General features: G+C 43.9%; 1 protein-coding gene across 13 annotated transcripts in view; it reads left to right on the top strand.

The window, feature by feature from the left end:
- Positions 1-14,140, top strand: part of elavl4 (ELAV like neuron-specific RNA binding protein 4) — a 76,461-nt gene that overhangs the window by 15,062 nt on the left and 47,259 nt on the right. Inside the window, exon 1 of one of the 13 annotated variants that reach the window (XM_069522077.1) lies at positions 404-716. The exons of 11 other annotated variants lie outside the window; for them this stretch is intronic. In XM_069522077.1, coding sequence (XP_069378178.1) covers positions 693-716 — 24 coding nt within the window. In that variant the 5' untranslated portion in view covers positions 404-692. Of the gene's footprint in view, positions 1-403; positions 717-14,140 lie in introns of those variants that run through there. One more of the 13 variants, XM_069522073.1, reaches the window with a different exon arrangement.

Here is a 14,140-nt window from a genome sequence, read left to right as displayed (position 1 = left end):
TGCGCCGCGCCGCCCGGCTCACTCAAGCGCGGAGCTCAGCAGCGATTGATTGCTTTGCTGGGATTCAGAGGCGCCTTTTCTCTGCCAAACACCAGGCTGAGGCTGGCGTGTGCCGACCAGGGCTGCGAGCCAGCCAGAGAGCGAAGGTGTTAACACCGAGGGGAGGGGATAGGGATGGGATGGGGACGTTGGAGGGGTGAGGCCAAGGGCTGACAGGCAAGGCAAGAAGCCAATGGCAAGCTCTAAAGAAGAGAGAGGTTGGTGGGGAGTAGGGGGGAGTGGGCGGGCTCTGACCTTCCAGCTGAGCAGGCGACTGGGCGGGTGGCTGCCAGGAGGAGGGAGGAGGAGGAGGGAGCTTGGATGGGATGGAGGGAGGGGAGGGGAACGAGGAGGAGGGGAGGCTTGCTGCAGCCCAGCACTCTCATCCAGACTCACCACTCTCCTCTCAGCATCTGTGGAAGAAGAAAAAGGCGATGCTCGCTCCTCGTGCCTCTGGTGCTCGCTGATAAGACTCCACGACCTATCAGAAACAGGACGAGAGGCAGAGTGCAGAAGAGTGAGAGACAGGGAGACCCAAGTGTCAGAGTACAGGAAGAGAGTGAGAGAGTAGGGAATTCTCTTTGCTGAGGCGTTAGTGTGTTGCTGCTGTGTGAGGAGAGAGACAGCGTGAGACCACGGCCGGCGTCTCCCAAATGGAGTGGAATGGGTTTAAGATGGTAAGGAGGAGGCTTACAGGCAGCCTGCCACGGTACTACCATTTACACTGATGACCATTGTTGCATTTGTGGGCAGCCTGCAGGGGCTGCAGTGTGACAGCTGATGCAGTGACAATGTTGGAACTATTTGTTGTGTTGAATGTTAAGTTTCCTCATACAGAAGGGGGGCGAAGCACGGGGGGTTCGTGTGTGGCAAGGTTTGCGGGCAGGATGAGAAATGGAGGTAGACAGGCGGGGGGACGTAGAGCCAGATATGATGCTAATGGGAGAGGTGTGGAGGTAAGGAAAGAAGGGGAGAGGAATGGAGGAAGGGAAGAGTTAAATCGGGGGAAAACAGCTCCCATTTTATGTTCAAGCTTGGTCTGGAGGTTTCCCCCTCCTCCTTTTTCCTGCCTTTGCGCCACTCTGAAATATTTACCTGCATGTAACACCGCAGCATCAGAGATGGAATGCCCACTATTGATTCTGAATGCACTGCAAGAGGGAAGGGTTAAACTGTAGACGTCTGTGGGTTTGATATTCATGCATGCAAAGTAGTCCTTGTTAATTACGTGAGTAGACGTGTTATCCGTCATGCTGCTTGTGCACTCAGTGGGTGTGTGTTGTCCATGTGTTGTGCCAGAGCCGGAGAAAGATGGAGTAGGTGTGTTGGGAGTAATGCGCATGCCTGGATAACAATATATGATGAGGCTGTAGTTCATTCTCTTAAGTTTTAAGTGTGTACTTGTGTGTGTGCTTAACGGTTGTGTGAATGTATGTATGAGCTGGCAGGAGAGAAACTATGATCTGTCAAAGTATTCTGCTTTGCTAAGCTTCCTCACACTCACTTTAACTTTGCATTCATTCATCCATCACACCCCTTTGACACAGTGAGAGGTTGACTTATAATATTTTCCCCATAATTCATAGTAAGACAGAGTTTTATTCCATCAACAGTACTGCATCACCATTATGACTACATGGTCGATACCATTTATTTTACATTCTCGCTGCATCCATCTGTTTTAAAAATGGTTCTCCTACCATTGCACTAAGTGGACTGACTCACTTTCTGCATTTGCATGAAGACCAGTAGAAGCATTATCCATTTGTCAGCAAGTAAATGTTTGATTGTTTGCCCACTGGCTTCTTTCTATCAGACGCAATAAAAATGCTAATTGAAAACGACGGCGACTCCCCCCTGCTTTCTGACGCGGCTAAAGCAGCGCCGCCTCGCTGGACGTTCGGTGTGGCATGGGTGGAGTGGGGCCTAGCAGGAACACATAACAGTGAGAGAGGACACAAGAATGGGCGAGAAAGAGATTGTGCTGTTTTTATGTATGTACCAGCAGGGCGAGTGGTGTAGAAGAGATGGACACGGAGAATGAAAAGAAGCAGTTAGAGAGGGAATGTCGAATACTCTTCAGCATTGGAGGAATCAGATATGAGTGTGCACCACGAGGCCTCCTGGTGGGAATCAGCAGGACTAGACACAGGCCATCATTTCAAGCGCGAGCACGCACACACACACACACACACACACACATACACACACACACACACACACACACACACACACACACAGTGGCTCTATTACCCTCAGGCAGAACACCATGAGCTCCAAGGTTACACATAGTAGGATGGGGTGTGTGAAGAATTTATTAGCTACAGTGCACTAACCCAATGTGTGCTTGGTGTTTTAAATGTAACTGAAGATCATAGAGAGACATAAGATATGTGGAGCAGTGTTTGTGTTTCTTAGGTGATTTTAGAGCAACGATGACGATGGACGTCATGTAGAAATTGGCTAAGAAATAAAAACAAAGTTGAAATAAAAGGACAAATGAAGGAATATCACTGGGAATTCAATTATGTGATCGCCTGTGTTGTGTTTTGTGTGTGTGTGTTATTGGCTGTGTGCGATTGTGTCAGTGTGAGTGTGTCTATCTGAGGAGCAACTGACGCGTGTCCAGATGCAGAGTGACACGGTTAACTAGAGCCTGATTAAACACCAAGGAAATGGATAGAGCGAGAAATGGAGAGAAGTGGCTCAGGCAGGGAAACAATTGCCTCTTAATCTTCTTTTCTGTGTTCCTATGCTCAAACATTAGCTCTCCAGGTTTTACTGTTGATGGGTGTGCCGCATTATATATGTCGATAAACAGACTGTTGTGTCGCATGGAGCAAGTGGAACTAGCAGACTTATTTAAACGAGGGAGGGAATTCAAGCTAAAACCTGCACGACCACCAAGTGCATAAGTATTTTATATTTTGTGCATCTACAGATAGTAAACTACACTCAGTTGACAGTTTTTAAGAACATCAAGCCAAAAACCATGCAGTCAAAAAAACTCCTGCAATAAATCCTACCTTCAAGATTATAATGTTCAGTTTTTAATGAAATTGTTGTAGAGAGGTCATGATTCAACTTGTAATTTTGGAGAATGTAGCTTGTTGAGCTGCTGAACTGCATTTCCCAGGTATTTGTTTGTTGTATAGCTGCATTGATGTGCATGGGTTGGACAAAATAATAGGGACACCTGTCCATATAAACCAATACAGTTGAGCACCAGCACCACAAACCACATCCTCCAGAAAACCGTAAAGGTAAAACCACACCTCTTTAAAACTGTGTCAATGCAAACGTATCACTGTGACCTTCATCCTTCCATTCATTATCTACACTGCTTATCCTGGAAGGGCAGAGGGGGCGGGGTGGAGCCAAAGTATAACCTTCATAAAGGTGGGATTTATTGCAGGACTATGTTAGGCTGCATCAGTTTTTAGCTATTAATGGAGTGATTGAAAAAAATACATTTTATATGGCTGGACAACACAACCCAATAATTATTTAAAGATAAAAAAAAAAGTATATTAGTCGATATTGATAATATTTGCGATGAACGTCAAATTATTATTTATTTGTGGTTGTGGTTTTTCAACTTGTTTTAAATTTTAGGAACAGAGAATAACCAACATTTGACAAACAGTAAAACATTTTACTGTATATCAATATAAATTCAACTTCTCTTGTGTTGCTATTGATGAAAATTATATTGTATTGTTTTATTTTATTGCACAACACTAGAAAATTACTTTTTCCTCATTTCCTTTTATTTCTAACAAACTAAATTTTATTGCTGTAAAATACATTTCTTAAACAATTAGATCTTGCGATGAACATTTGGGACCTATTGAGATAAACGAACAGACTGAGTCAGACCAGTGCTCTGCGGACATATAAAAACACCTTCAAGCTGTTCTCACAGGCCCAGTTATCTGCTGTGAGGCCAATTGGATAGTTTGCAGCTGTTATTGCTTAACAGCAGCAAAACAGACATTTAGATGGAGGTGGAATATGCACAGTGTGGGTGGAGCCTGCATGTGCAATGTTGCCCAGCATGAAGTGAATGCCTGGTAAGTACACTTTGTAGAAGGACAAGAGCGTAAACACTAGCTAAGTTGAAGGCCTTTAGCAATCTTATATTTTGTGTCAAGAGTGCATTGTCATGGCTGTAAATCTATTAATGTTGATTCAGTTTTTTGTAAGAAGAGTTTACAATTCAGTTCATCAGTGATCAAATACAGAAAGACAAATGTCAAATAGTCATGTGTGTGTTCATGTATTTGTAGTATGGTTCATGATTGTATCTGTGCATGTGTGAGATGCGTCACATACTTGTACCTTCCTCTCTAGCTTTCAGTAAATGACCAGCCTCAGTCAGGCGTGTACGAAAAGATGATATAGCAAAGACATATGGACACAAGTCAGTCAATTAAAATTAGATTTTAAATACATTATCTCTGAGGTTCGGGGTTGTGTTCTTTAGATAGACATGCTGGTGATATGGGAGGCAGAACTGAGCAGTTAGTTGGATTAAAGGAGGAAAAAAAATCCTTTGGTCATGCCCCACTCAAACAATTCCATGGAAATCGGTTGAGTTGTTTTTGTGTAACTTGCAAACAGACAAAAAAAAATTAGGAGGGCCAATACCTCCACCAAAGTTAACGCCCTCTCTCACCAAAGAAAGTGAGAAGAAAATTCTGGAACTGCCAGTTTATCTGGATACACAAAAAATGAATGGGTTCTTCCTTGGGTCCCCCTAGTTTTTGAATAATACATTTAAACAAACAAACAAATGCCAATGAAAACATAACCTACTTTTCTGGAGGTAAAAATATTATAATAATATTATTTTCACTTACAAAACACCTATGTGCTCAGCTATGGTTGAAACGGTGTGGTTGACTGATGGTTAAAATACAGCTGCTGCTACTAAGTATAGATTTGATGTGTGTGACACGTCACTGAGATAAGGGAGACAAAGACATTTCTATTTGCCCGTTACAGTCGAGGTAAGAGGTTCTGCTATTGCTTTGGCAGATTTTGTGTGAGCACATTATGTGTACATCAGTATTTTAGTAGTACAGAGCCCATTCAAATATCACTACATTTTTTATTTTCCTGAAATGTCTTTTCCACTTTTCTTTAAACAAAAGCTGGATGGAAACATTTAATGAGCCAAAAGCCTGTTTGAATAAGAAGCTGCTGTAACAATCTCTGTCCCAATTAGCATGCTTTGGTTTTTAAATATTCCTTTTGTGTGAAGCCTAAACACACATGAAGACTCACAAAACGGTCACGTTGAAAATTTAATAGGCTTCCACAGTGATTTCCTTCATTTATTTAAAATGTATTTTTTTTCCCTCTCTCCCGTCGCTTTTTAAAAAGCTGGAAATCTGAGAGGCATGGAAAGGCATTCTGCTGTGAGGGGAGCAGCATTCACAAATACTAGACCTAATTCCTTTGGCAGCAGCTCAAACTGCTACAGACAGACACATAATCAGCTGGGGAGTGTTAGCGCCTCAGCCCACTAGCAAACACAGGACCGAGCCCTTGTTGTGCATCGCTGCTTTTCAGAATAAATATCCCGATGGAAAATACAGTGGGAGGAAAGAGGTATTCGTGTGTATATAGCTCTTTGTTCAGTCAAAGATACAGAAGGAGAGAGGAACACTAGCTTTCTTAGCTACTTTACTGCTCCCTCTGTCTCTCTCTCCCTCCCTCTCTTTCTCTCATCCTCCGCTGTACCCTGTGTGTTTTGGTATTCATACAGATGTTTGGATATGAGTGGCAGTTCCTCCTGAGACTGTGCACAAGCGGCTGACTCGTCTCATCTGCATTTTGCATCCCAGGAAAAAAGAGAACAGAAAGCAGCGGAAAGCATCAGCAGGCAGGCTGTGTGTGTGTGCGTGTGTGTGTCTGAGAGAGAGACACAGAGAGAGAGAGTCAGTGTGTGTGTGTGTGTGTGTGTGTGTGTGTGTGTGTGTGTGTGTGTGTGTGTGTGTGTGTGTGTGTGTGTGTGTGTGTTGACTGTTGTTTGTCTTTGGCAGCTTAACTAGCCCCAGCGCTGTTGCCGTGTGATGTTTAAAGGACGTTTCAAGGTCAGGCTTTCGACAGGCCTCACCGCCTCTGACATATTAAACATTTATATATTTCTGTAACCAGATGAATTATAGATTTAACATGCAACTGAACATGCTACAAAATGGCACCATTGTGCTCGGTAATAGACACTTTGGGGCAAACACAGCTTCCCTCACAACATCCTTTAGCCTGCCTCATCTCATCAATAGCAACACTGACAGAAGGCATAAAGGCTGATGTTGCTCTGTGCAGTAAACTAAGACACTGCAGAATCCCGCAGTGGCAGGAGAGGGTTTACACAAAGTCCATCTGCAAGTCAGTTGTGGTCGGTGGCTCATAAAGATAGGGGCTGCTGTACATAAAGATCATAAAGCTAAAGCTGACAGTTCTCATCTATCTGCTGCGATATATCTTTCTGGAGGAGGTAGTTAATACCAGTCTATTTTCTCTCGTCAGTCTGTTTGTTTTATTTTTACGTAACCCTGAGGTAACCAACCAAGTCAGGGCTAGTAAGAGCAGTGGTTCTCACTACTGGGGGTCCAGGGCACACTTCCAGGGGCTTCATGAAATGTTTCATCCATTAAAAATGGTCGTGATATATGGCTATTCTGTGTCGATGTGGTGATTTTTTTTCTTTTCTTTCCAAGACATTTCAATCAATCAATCAAATGTTATTTGTATAGCCTCTATTAGTAGAATTGTAAAAACATAGACTATGTCAAATTGTACCATGGAAGCACTGTATATGAGGGGATCCCTCTGAATATGTTCCATCTTGTAATGGTGGTGGTGGTGGGGGGGTCCTTAAGTTAGAGAGCCACAGATTGAGATAGTCACTCTGCTAATGGAGGTGTTTGTCCAAACAGGTTTATAGATTCACCATCAATGCCTATTTCCTTTCAATTATCCACTTCCTATACAGTGTATATGGAAATGGAGGAGAATCTGATATCCAGTGTTTATCAAGACTGATTAATATCAGCAGCAGCGACCACCAGCACCTGCCAAGTTGATATGGGGAGGTAAAAGTCAGTGGGAACAGTGGAATGATAGATGTGTGCTATCATGCAGATCTGCAGCTCTTACGCCACAGGCTGTCAGAACTAAAACATCATTGCAGGATTTTATATAGCAATCAGCCACCAGCCCTCTATATGTTGCCTCCCCTAGCTCGCGCTACAGTGCATGAGCAGAGATAGTCTCCTGTGGGCATTTTCAATTACTCCGCACTGTACAGCAGGATGGCAGGAGGGAGGGGTGGGGTGGGGTGGGTTTAATCTGCTCATTTGAATGCACGCCGCACTTAATGTTTTAGCTGGTGTGCCACGGGCCTCGTCTGTTAGCGGCGCCCGTATACATTTAGGCTTTTGTGTGTTGCTCGCCTCTCCTCTCTTCTCCAGTGCAGTCGGTGCCATTTCTCATTGTACCACTCCCACATCAAGTTGCACCGAGATTAGATTTTCACAGAAGATTGGCTCACGATAAATTCTCAAGTCAAACTCCATATTGATTGTGTAATTACTGGTACAGAGCAACGCTATGGCATTTGGAAAGTAGCTGAAATAATTTAGCTGTTTCAATGACAAGGTTTTTAAAAAAAAGGGTTTAAAAGCATAAAGAAATCTGGTTCAAATGGCAGGGGCGAATCTAGGGGGGCACTGGCACAAGATGAACATTTTTTGGCCCCTGAAATGCTCCTGTCCTGTCACTTTTCTTTTAAAAGAAAGTAGTCACAATAAACAAGCGAATTTATTAACTTAGCTTTGCTTGAAAAACACAACGTGCTTGAACAAGGAAAAATATATAATATATATTTAATGATGTGTGACTTTGTTTAAAGCTGTAGAGCAGCAAACAAGAAATTACTTAAATCTGATTTGTGCACAGATGCTGGACATATAATTTTGCCCCTTTATGGCTCCTGATTTAGAGAAATTGTACACACTGTTATGTCGTCATCAATGCTTAACTGGGCTCTCATAAGATATTTATCATGTGAAAAAAAGAAATGGAATAATTTGTCATTTTATCATGTCACTCAGCATAAAAAGAAGGATGTCAGGAGATTTCCTCGAGGATAAATAGAAAGTTCAAGCTCGTGTCTCTATCAGCAATGCAGTCGCCTCTTCTACATCTAGATGTAGTTTCCAGTTATTCATTGCCTCCATCACTGTTTACTCATTAAGACAGATGATGGACGGCTGTCCTTTTCCCTTCCAGCTATTTGATTATATGAGCTCTGGTTCAGAGCTGAATCAATAACCAGATTAGCCGGGCACAAGATGCATTTACACAGACACACAGACACAAACACACACACACACACACACACACACACACACACACACATCATATATACACCCAGACACACCCTCACACAGTACCCAAGGCTGTGGAATGAATTCTTGAGTACAACGGTTGGTTGGTGTCTGTGTGATTTAGCTCTGTGCCTTTGCTGCAAAGCACATACACACACACACGCAGGGGAGGATGTGTGTGAGATGCAGCTGATGGGGGGAAACAGTGATTAGATTAGGAAGAGCTCTGCCTCTGCTTAGCAGCCGGGCCAGCGTGGCTCTCTCTCTCTCTCCCTTGTTCTCTGTGTAAGTGCTGTGCTGTAGGTTTTGTTCTTATCGTACACCTCCAGGCTGTTTATAGCTTTTTAAATACCTGCTCAACAAAGCCAATATTACCACTTCCAGCCTCAAAACTGTTTTAATCAGAACTCCATGTGTGAATTATACTGAAAATTGAGTTCAGTTGGAAGAGTTTACAAGTTTCTTATTCCGCTGCTCTCGCATTTGGGGAAGGTTGCTTTAGCCAGTTATCTTGTTATTCAAGGCCCCTTTTTCACGTATATACAGCAAGCGTGGCTATGGGCTTTAAGAATATATGCAGTTGTTCAGATTGAAATAGCATGGCTCTGCTGAATTGCTTATTTCTGACCTGATACATGCAGCTGGGTACAGTAACAGTGTATAGTGGGAAGCTGAGTTGAGTGAGTCTGCGTGCATTTGTTTATATCTTTTTCTGAGTGCGCTGTAGTGTATGTCAGTGCTAAAGATAGCAGCTAGCATCACAAAAATGGCCGCTTGCCTGCACAGGTGCACGGTCGCGTTCACCTGCCAGCTACATGCGGAGGTGGAGTCCTCGCTCATGGCACATGGTGCTGACTCAGATGGATCAGGGCTGCCTGCTCTGCTTACCTTACTGTCTTGTTTCTGCGTCCTCTCTATCCTCTGTCCCACCAGCCCCGGCTAGAAGCTACTTCGGCTTTGGAAACGAGCACTGCACAGAAGCCATTCCTCCTGAAAATGCAACCCAGAGTAGTGCAGGTTTTTGTCAATGCAGTGCTTTAGACGCTCTTGCAGTGTCACTTTTATTTATTCAGAGAACAGTCGCAGCAAGTTAATGTAACCAGGTTAGATTTTTACATAGTCGTGGCAAGCGTGATATTTGTGTTATGAAAGAAAGGAAGACAGAGCGAGAGAAAAACAAAAACCCTATTGGGAAGAATCAGCCTTTAATGTCATGTTAAGTGACAGGTGTGATGTAGGCCTACTATAGACCGACAGTGATCTTCCTGTCCTGTCTCTCCTGCTTTATTTTTACCCCTTTAATCTTATTCTTATTCTCATTCTTTTTCTGCTCACCAACCACAGAAACAGGGTTAATACTTCCTGAATAAGCCTCAACATATTAGAGAGATATCATCTCTGCTGAAACCTTTAGCCACATTAATGACATTTAATTAAGGCTGGGATCCCATGTAGGGGATGAGACAATGATTTAGCCTCTTTAATCCACCAAAATGTCCTTGCTAAGAGCCTCGACGGTGATCGCTGCCATCCATCACACCCGGGGGCTACAGCGGGACAGACAGCCAGTCGCAGCGCAGACATCTTGCTGATTTGACTGAGCTAGAAGATGAGGTGCTGGCTGCGGCAGCTAGAACTGCGAGCTGCTGTTGATGGGGATTTTATGCTGTTTGAGGGAAGACTGCTGTTGGGATGGTGGCACTGCGTTGATTTACAGCTAAGGATTTGATAGAGAAATAAGGGTCAGGGGCATTGAGTGAGGGACCGTTCCTGGCACAGGAGCGAATCAACGGGAATTTTGATGAGGACCTGAGAGGCCAGGCCAGGGCAGGGGCTGAGGGACAGGGACTTGGGCTGACAGGCAAGGCCGGGCCTTCAATTCCAAGGCCCAGTCCCGGTGCTGCAGGCTGAAGCCAAACAGCTAGGCAGGTGTCCAGCTGATCTCACACCCCCGCAAGGGAGGAACTGCAGAGCATCAGTCACTAGAGCTGCACAAATTGAAGTGTCATCTCCAGAGTCAAGATGCTCACCAATTTTCTGCATGCGTTGGTGCAGAGTTGGGATTCAGCCAGTGGACAAATGGCTCCAATTCCGCCTACAGTTTGGCCGAGCAAAGGAGACTTTAGTGCCTGTGTGTGTGCGCACGTATGTTTCGTCCTTGTGTGAGACAGAATGTAACCATGTCTGTGTGGAGCGCTGCAGGTCGTCAGTGTCATTGCCTTTGAATAGATGATTGAAGCAGTTGTAGAGAAAGAATACAAAGAATAGAAAAAGTGACATTGCTTCAGTTCTAAACATTTAAGAGCAAAATGTGACAAAATCTCTCAAAAACAAATGAACGATTCTTCAGGCAACTAAAAAGACATACTCATCCTACAAATGTCTGTGATATATAAATATTGATATTATTATATAAATCCTGTCCGACAAACCCTTCGGCAATTGGCCGTATCCTGTCAACTCCTGCCCTCTGACCTCTCACAAGTGTGTTTGCCGATTACCCAGGGGCTGTGAGGAAGTGTGTGGGAAAGCTGCATCGATTTCACTTAAGACTGAAACATCACAAAAACGAAAAGAAGAGAGGAGTGGAAAAAAAAAGTCAAGCCAAAGTTAAATGAAAAATTGCTTACATACACGTCTTCTGGGTCTGGAACATTTATTATTCCGAGTCACACAGAGAGAAGAGGTGGAGGAGGATAGAAGAAGAGAAGAATCCATTTGGGAAAGTAGATGCAGATCGATGAGACTGGAGGCAGGCGGGCCAGAGTGCAAAAGAGGAGGGGTGTGTGTCTGTGTGTGTTGGCGAGCGTCCGTGTGTGCTTGCGTGCATGAGGCGTCCCAGATTACTTTGCATGATTGATCCGGCCCAGCAGCCGTCAGACCTGCAGGACGTTTCAGAGCTCAGAAGACGCTGGTGGAGGTGGAGAGACGGCGTGCGAGAGAGAGACGGCCAGGACTGAAGGGAGGGGAGAGGAGAGAGAAAAATAAAAATCAATAGCGCAGAGAGCATTACAGGGAACTCGACTGGCCGAGAAGCTGAGATAGTAAAGTCGTATTAATCTCTTTGTGTCTCAGTCGGTTTGATAGGAACTCCAATTCAATATCACTTTAGGGGACTGAAAGGGAGTTTTAGTCAAGTTTAATAGCATCTGGTGGGGCAACATATGGCACGTACTGTCAGTATCAATTCAAATGTGTTTTTGTGTGTGTATCTGCATCTAACAATAAATTAGAACTAGGTCATTAATTAATTTAGTTAGTTAGTGGCTTTGTATATCTGCACCAAATTAAGATAAGACGCATAATGCAATCACAAAAAATATATATCTAAAGCGCGATGGTGAGGCGAAGTCTAACAAGTCAGATGGGTGCACGCTGGCTCCATTTTGTAGCTGCCAGGCAGTGTGTCTATCAGTGAAGAGATCCTGCAGCACACTGTCTCCTCCGCAGTCCCTTCAGCCTCCATCTATCCCGGCCAAGTCAGGCTAAATTGATTGTCTAAGCTCTGTACGAGAAAGAAGGAAGGAAGGCTGCGCCCGGACGGGGATATAAAGTGGTGGTTTCATAGTGTAAAAACAGTGGAGGAGTGATGAAGGTGAAAGAGGACTGCATGGGGAGGAAGACAAAGCCTCATTGGTTTCACTTAATTGTAACTCAGACCACAGAACTCATCCTGTAAAATTTAATTATATACAATTAATCTAAAAGAAAGCTTGTCTGTGTCTTTGGTATTTTCAACTTAAAACAAACGTAACCCCCCCCCTCCTTGCTGTAGGCGGGTGAGGCTCGTCTTGTTTGACTGCAGCACCCAGACACCACTGGCCGGGAGCCCAAGGAGACAGGAAGCACTTTTGCGGCATCAAATATTAATGGCGTTATAGAGTGTATTGATTATATAATAAGTTTTCCCAGCATCTGAGCACCAACTGAAATATATTCCCTGAATAATTGAAACTGTATCCATGAGCGGGTTTTTCATCTCAATGGCTGGCAAACGTAATTGCATTGCACCCTTATTCCAGTGTTATTTGAGATTTTATCTGGAGACGCACGTGTGTGTTCATGTGATAAATGCCAGGACAGTGAGAATATGAAGATGAAATTGCCTGTGTGTGTTTGGTGTGTGTTTGAGACTGTGTTTGTTTTAGCGAATGGTTGAGCATTCAATATTGAGCACTGAGTAGTGTTTTTAAAAGTGGGATGCAGGGACCTAAACGTACTTGTAAGAAATGTAATATTCCCTTTTGCCGACATATGCTCCCTTGCACTGCTGCTAAAATTTGCTGAAAATAGAGACTCATACGCATCTGCTTGCTGCTTCTTACATTTCAATCACCACATTCGAACATGCTACAATGACACTGCCCCCGTCATTGCTTGCTGCGGCACGCCATCCACTTTCGCACTAACATAGTAAAATGTAAAATGATGGCTTTGATGTTTCACCTCTGCCTAACGTTTCCTTTTTTCAGGTTAGCTTTTCAAAGTCATTTTTTAACAAACAGGCTATATACAGCATGTTGTCCTCTACCCTCTCAATGAGATGTTTACTCTATGTGGTGGCTTCAAATCGCAACTAGCGTGGGCACCTTAGCCCCAGGGGTGTAGCTATCCCTGGTACTGTCCACTCAGCTCTTTCAAATGGTTATAAATACACCTCATGTGCTTTGACACACTTGCATGTTGACCTACAACAGCTACAAACCTGAAAATGTTGATGTGCAGTGGATTGTGAATGAAAACAAACAAGAACATTTTTTGGATTCTCACAGTCATTATTCAACAGTGACACTTTCGTCTACACCAGACTAAAACAAAGATGGCTCCGAACTTGATTTTCCTACACAATCATCCCGAAACTATTCACCCTCACCTACCTGCCAGTACAACCAATATCCTTTGTCCTCTTTTCTACCCTGACCTCTCAGCCCCACTGTATCTTCTTTTTCTCCCCTTCAAGCTGACAGTTCACTCTCATTTAGACCTCCATTATGCATTCCTGCCTAAGTTTACAAGACACATTGACAACAGAGCGTGTACCGACTCTCTCCTCCCCCACCTCTGTCTCTCCATTTCTTTGAAGTATTGAAAGTGTCTTCCCCATTACTCAGCCCTCGCCTCTTCCTCCTCCTCCACCCATCTGATCCCTAACTCCAGCTCTTCATCTCTCTGAAGGAGTAAATTAAGGCAGAGGTCATCCCTCCTCTCTTCCTCCTCTCCTGCTAAATTGGCTGCTTGCAGCATCCGTAGATGGCTGCCGGCGTTTAAGCCCCCTGCTCTGGAGAGCCGCTGAACAGACTTCCTGCTCATTTGTGCCGATTCTGTCTCTTCAACCACCGGCTTGTTTACAAGGGGGAAACCCTCATTATAGACTCTGCCAAGGTCATTGCATGCAGTCGCCACACCAATCTTCTGCCTTCGAGACACACACACAGTTTTATTCAATCCACCATTAAAGTATTTAGATCTTAAAACACACTGAAAATACTGATACAGAAAAAATATTTTCAGACCCAATCCTATCTTTGTTCCATTCCATTATCCAAATCCATAGAATACATTTTTTCACTATTCTCAAAAACGGAATCCAGAGCCACCCGTCTTTGTTTTAGTTTGACTGGTGGAACGAGTATAAAGGTGTAGCTGTACTTTTTCTAGTGGGTCGCCATTTTCCCCTCCATTCCCCTAAATCCCACTGC

The sequence above is a fragment of the Paralichthys olivaceus genome, chromosome 3 (genome assembly GCF_024713975.1).
Source record: "Paralichthys olivaceus isolate ysfri-2021 chromosome 3, ASM2471397v2, whole genome shotgun sequence".
NCBI lineage: Eukaryota > Metazoa > Chordata > Actinopteri > Pleuronectiformes > Paralichthyidae > Paralichthys > Paralichthys olivaceus.
The sequence above is the reverse complement of the archived record's forward strand: the minus strand, read 5'-3'. Positions and strand labels throughout refer to the sequence as shown.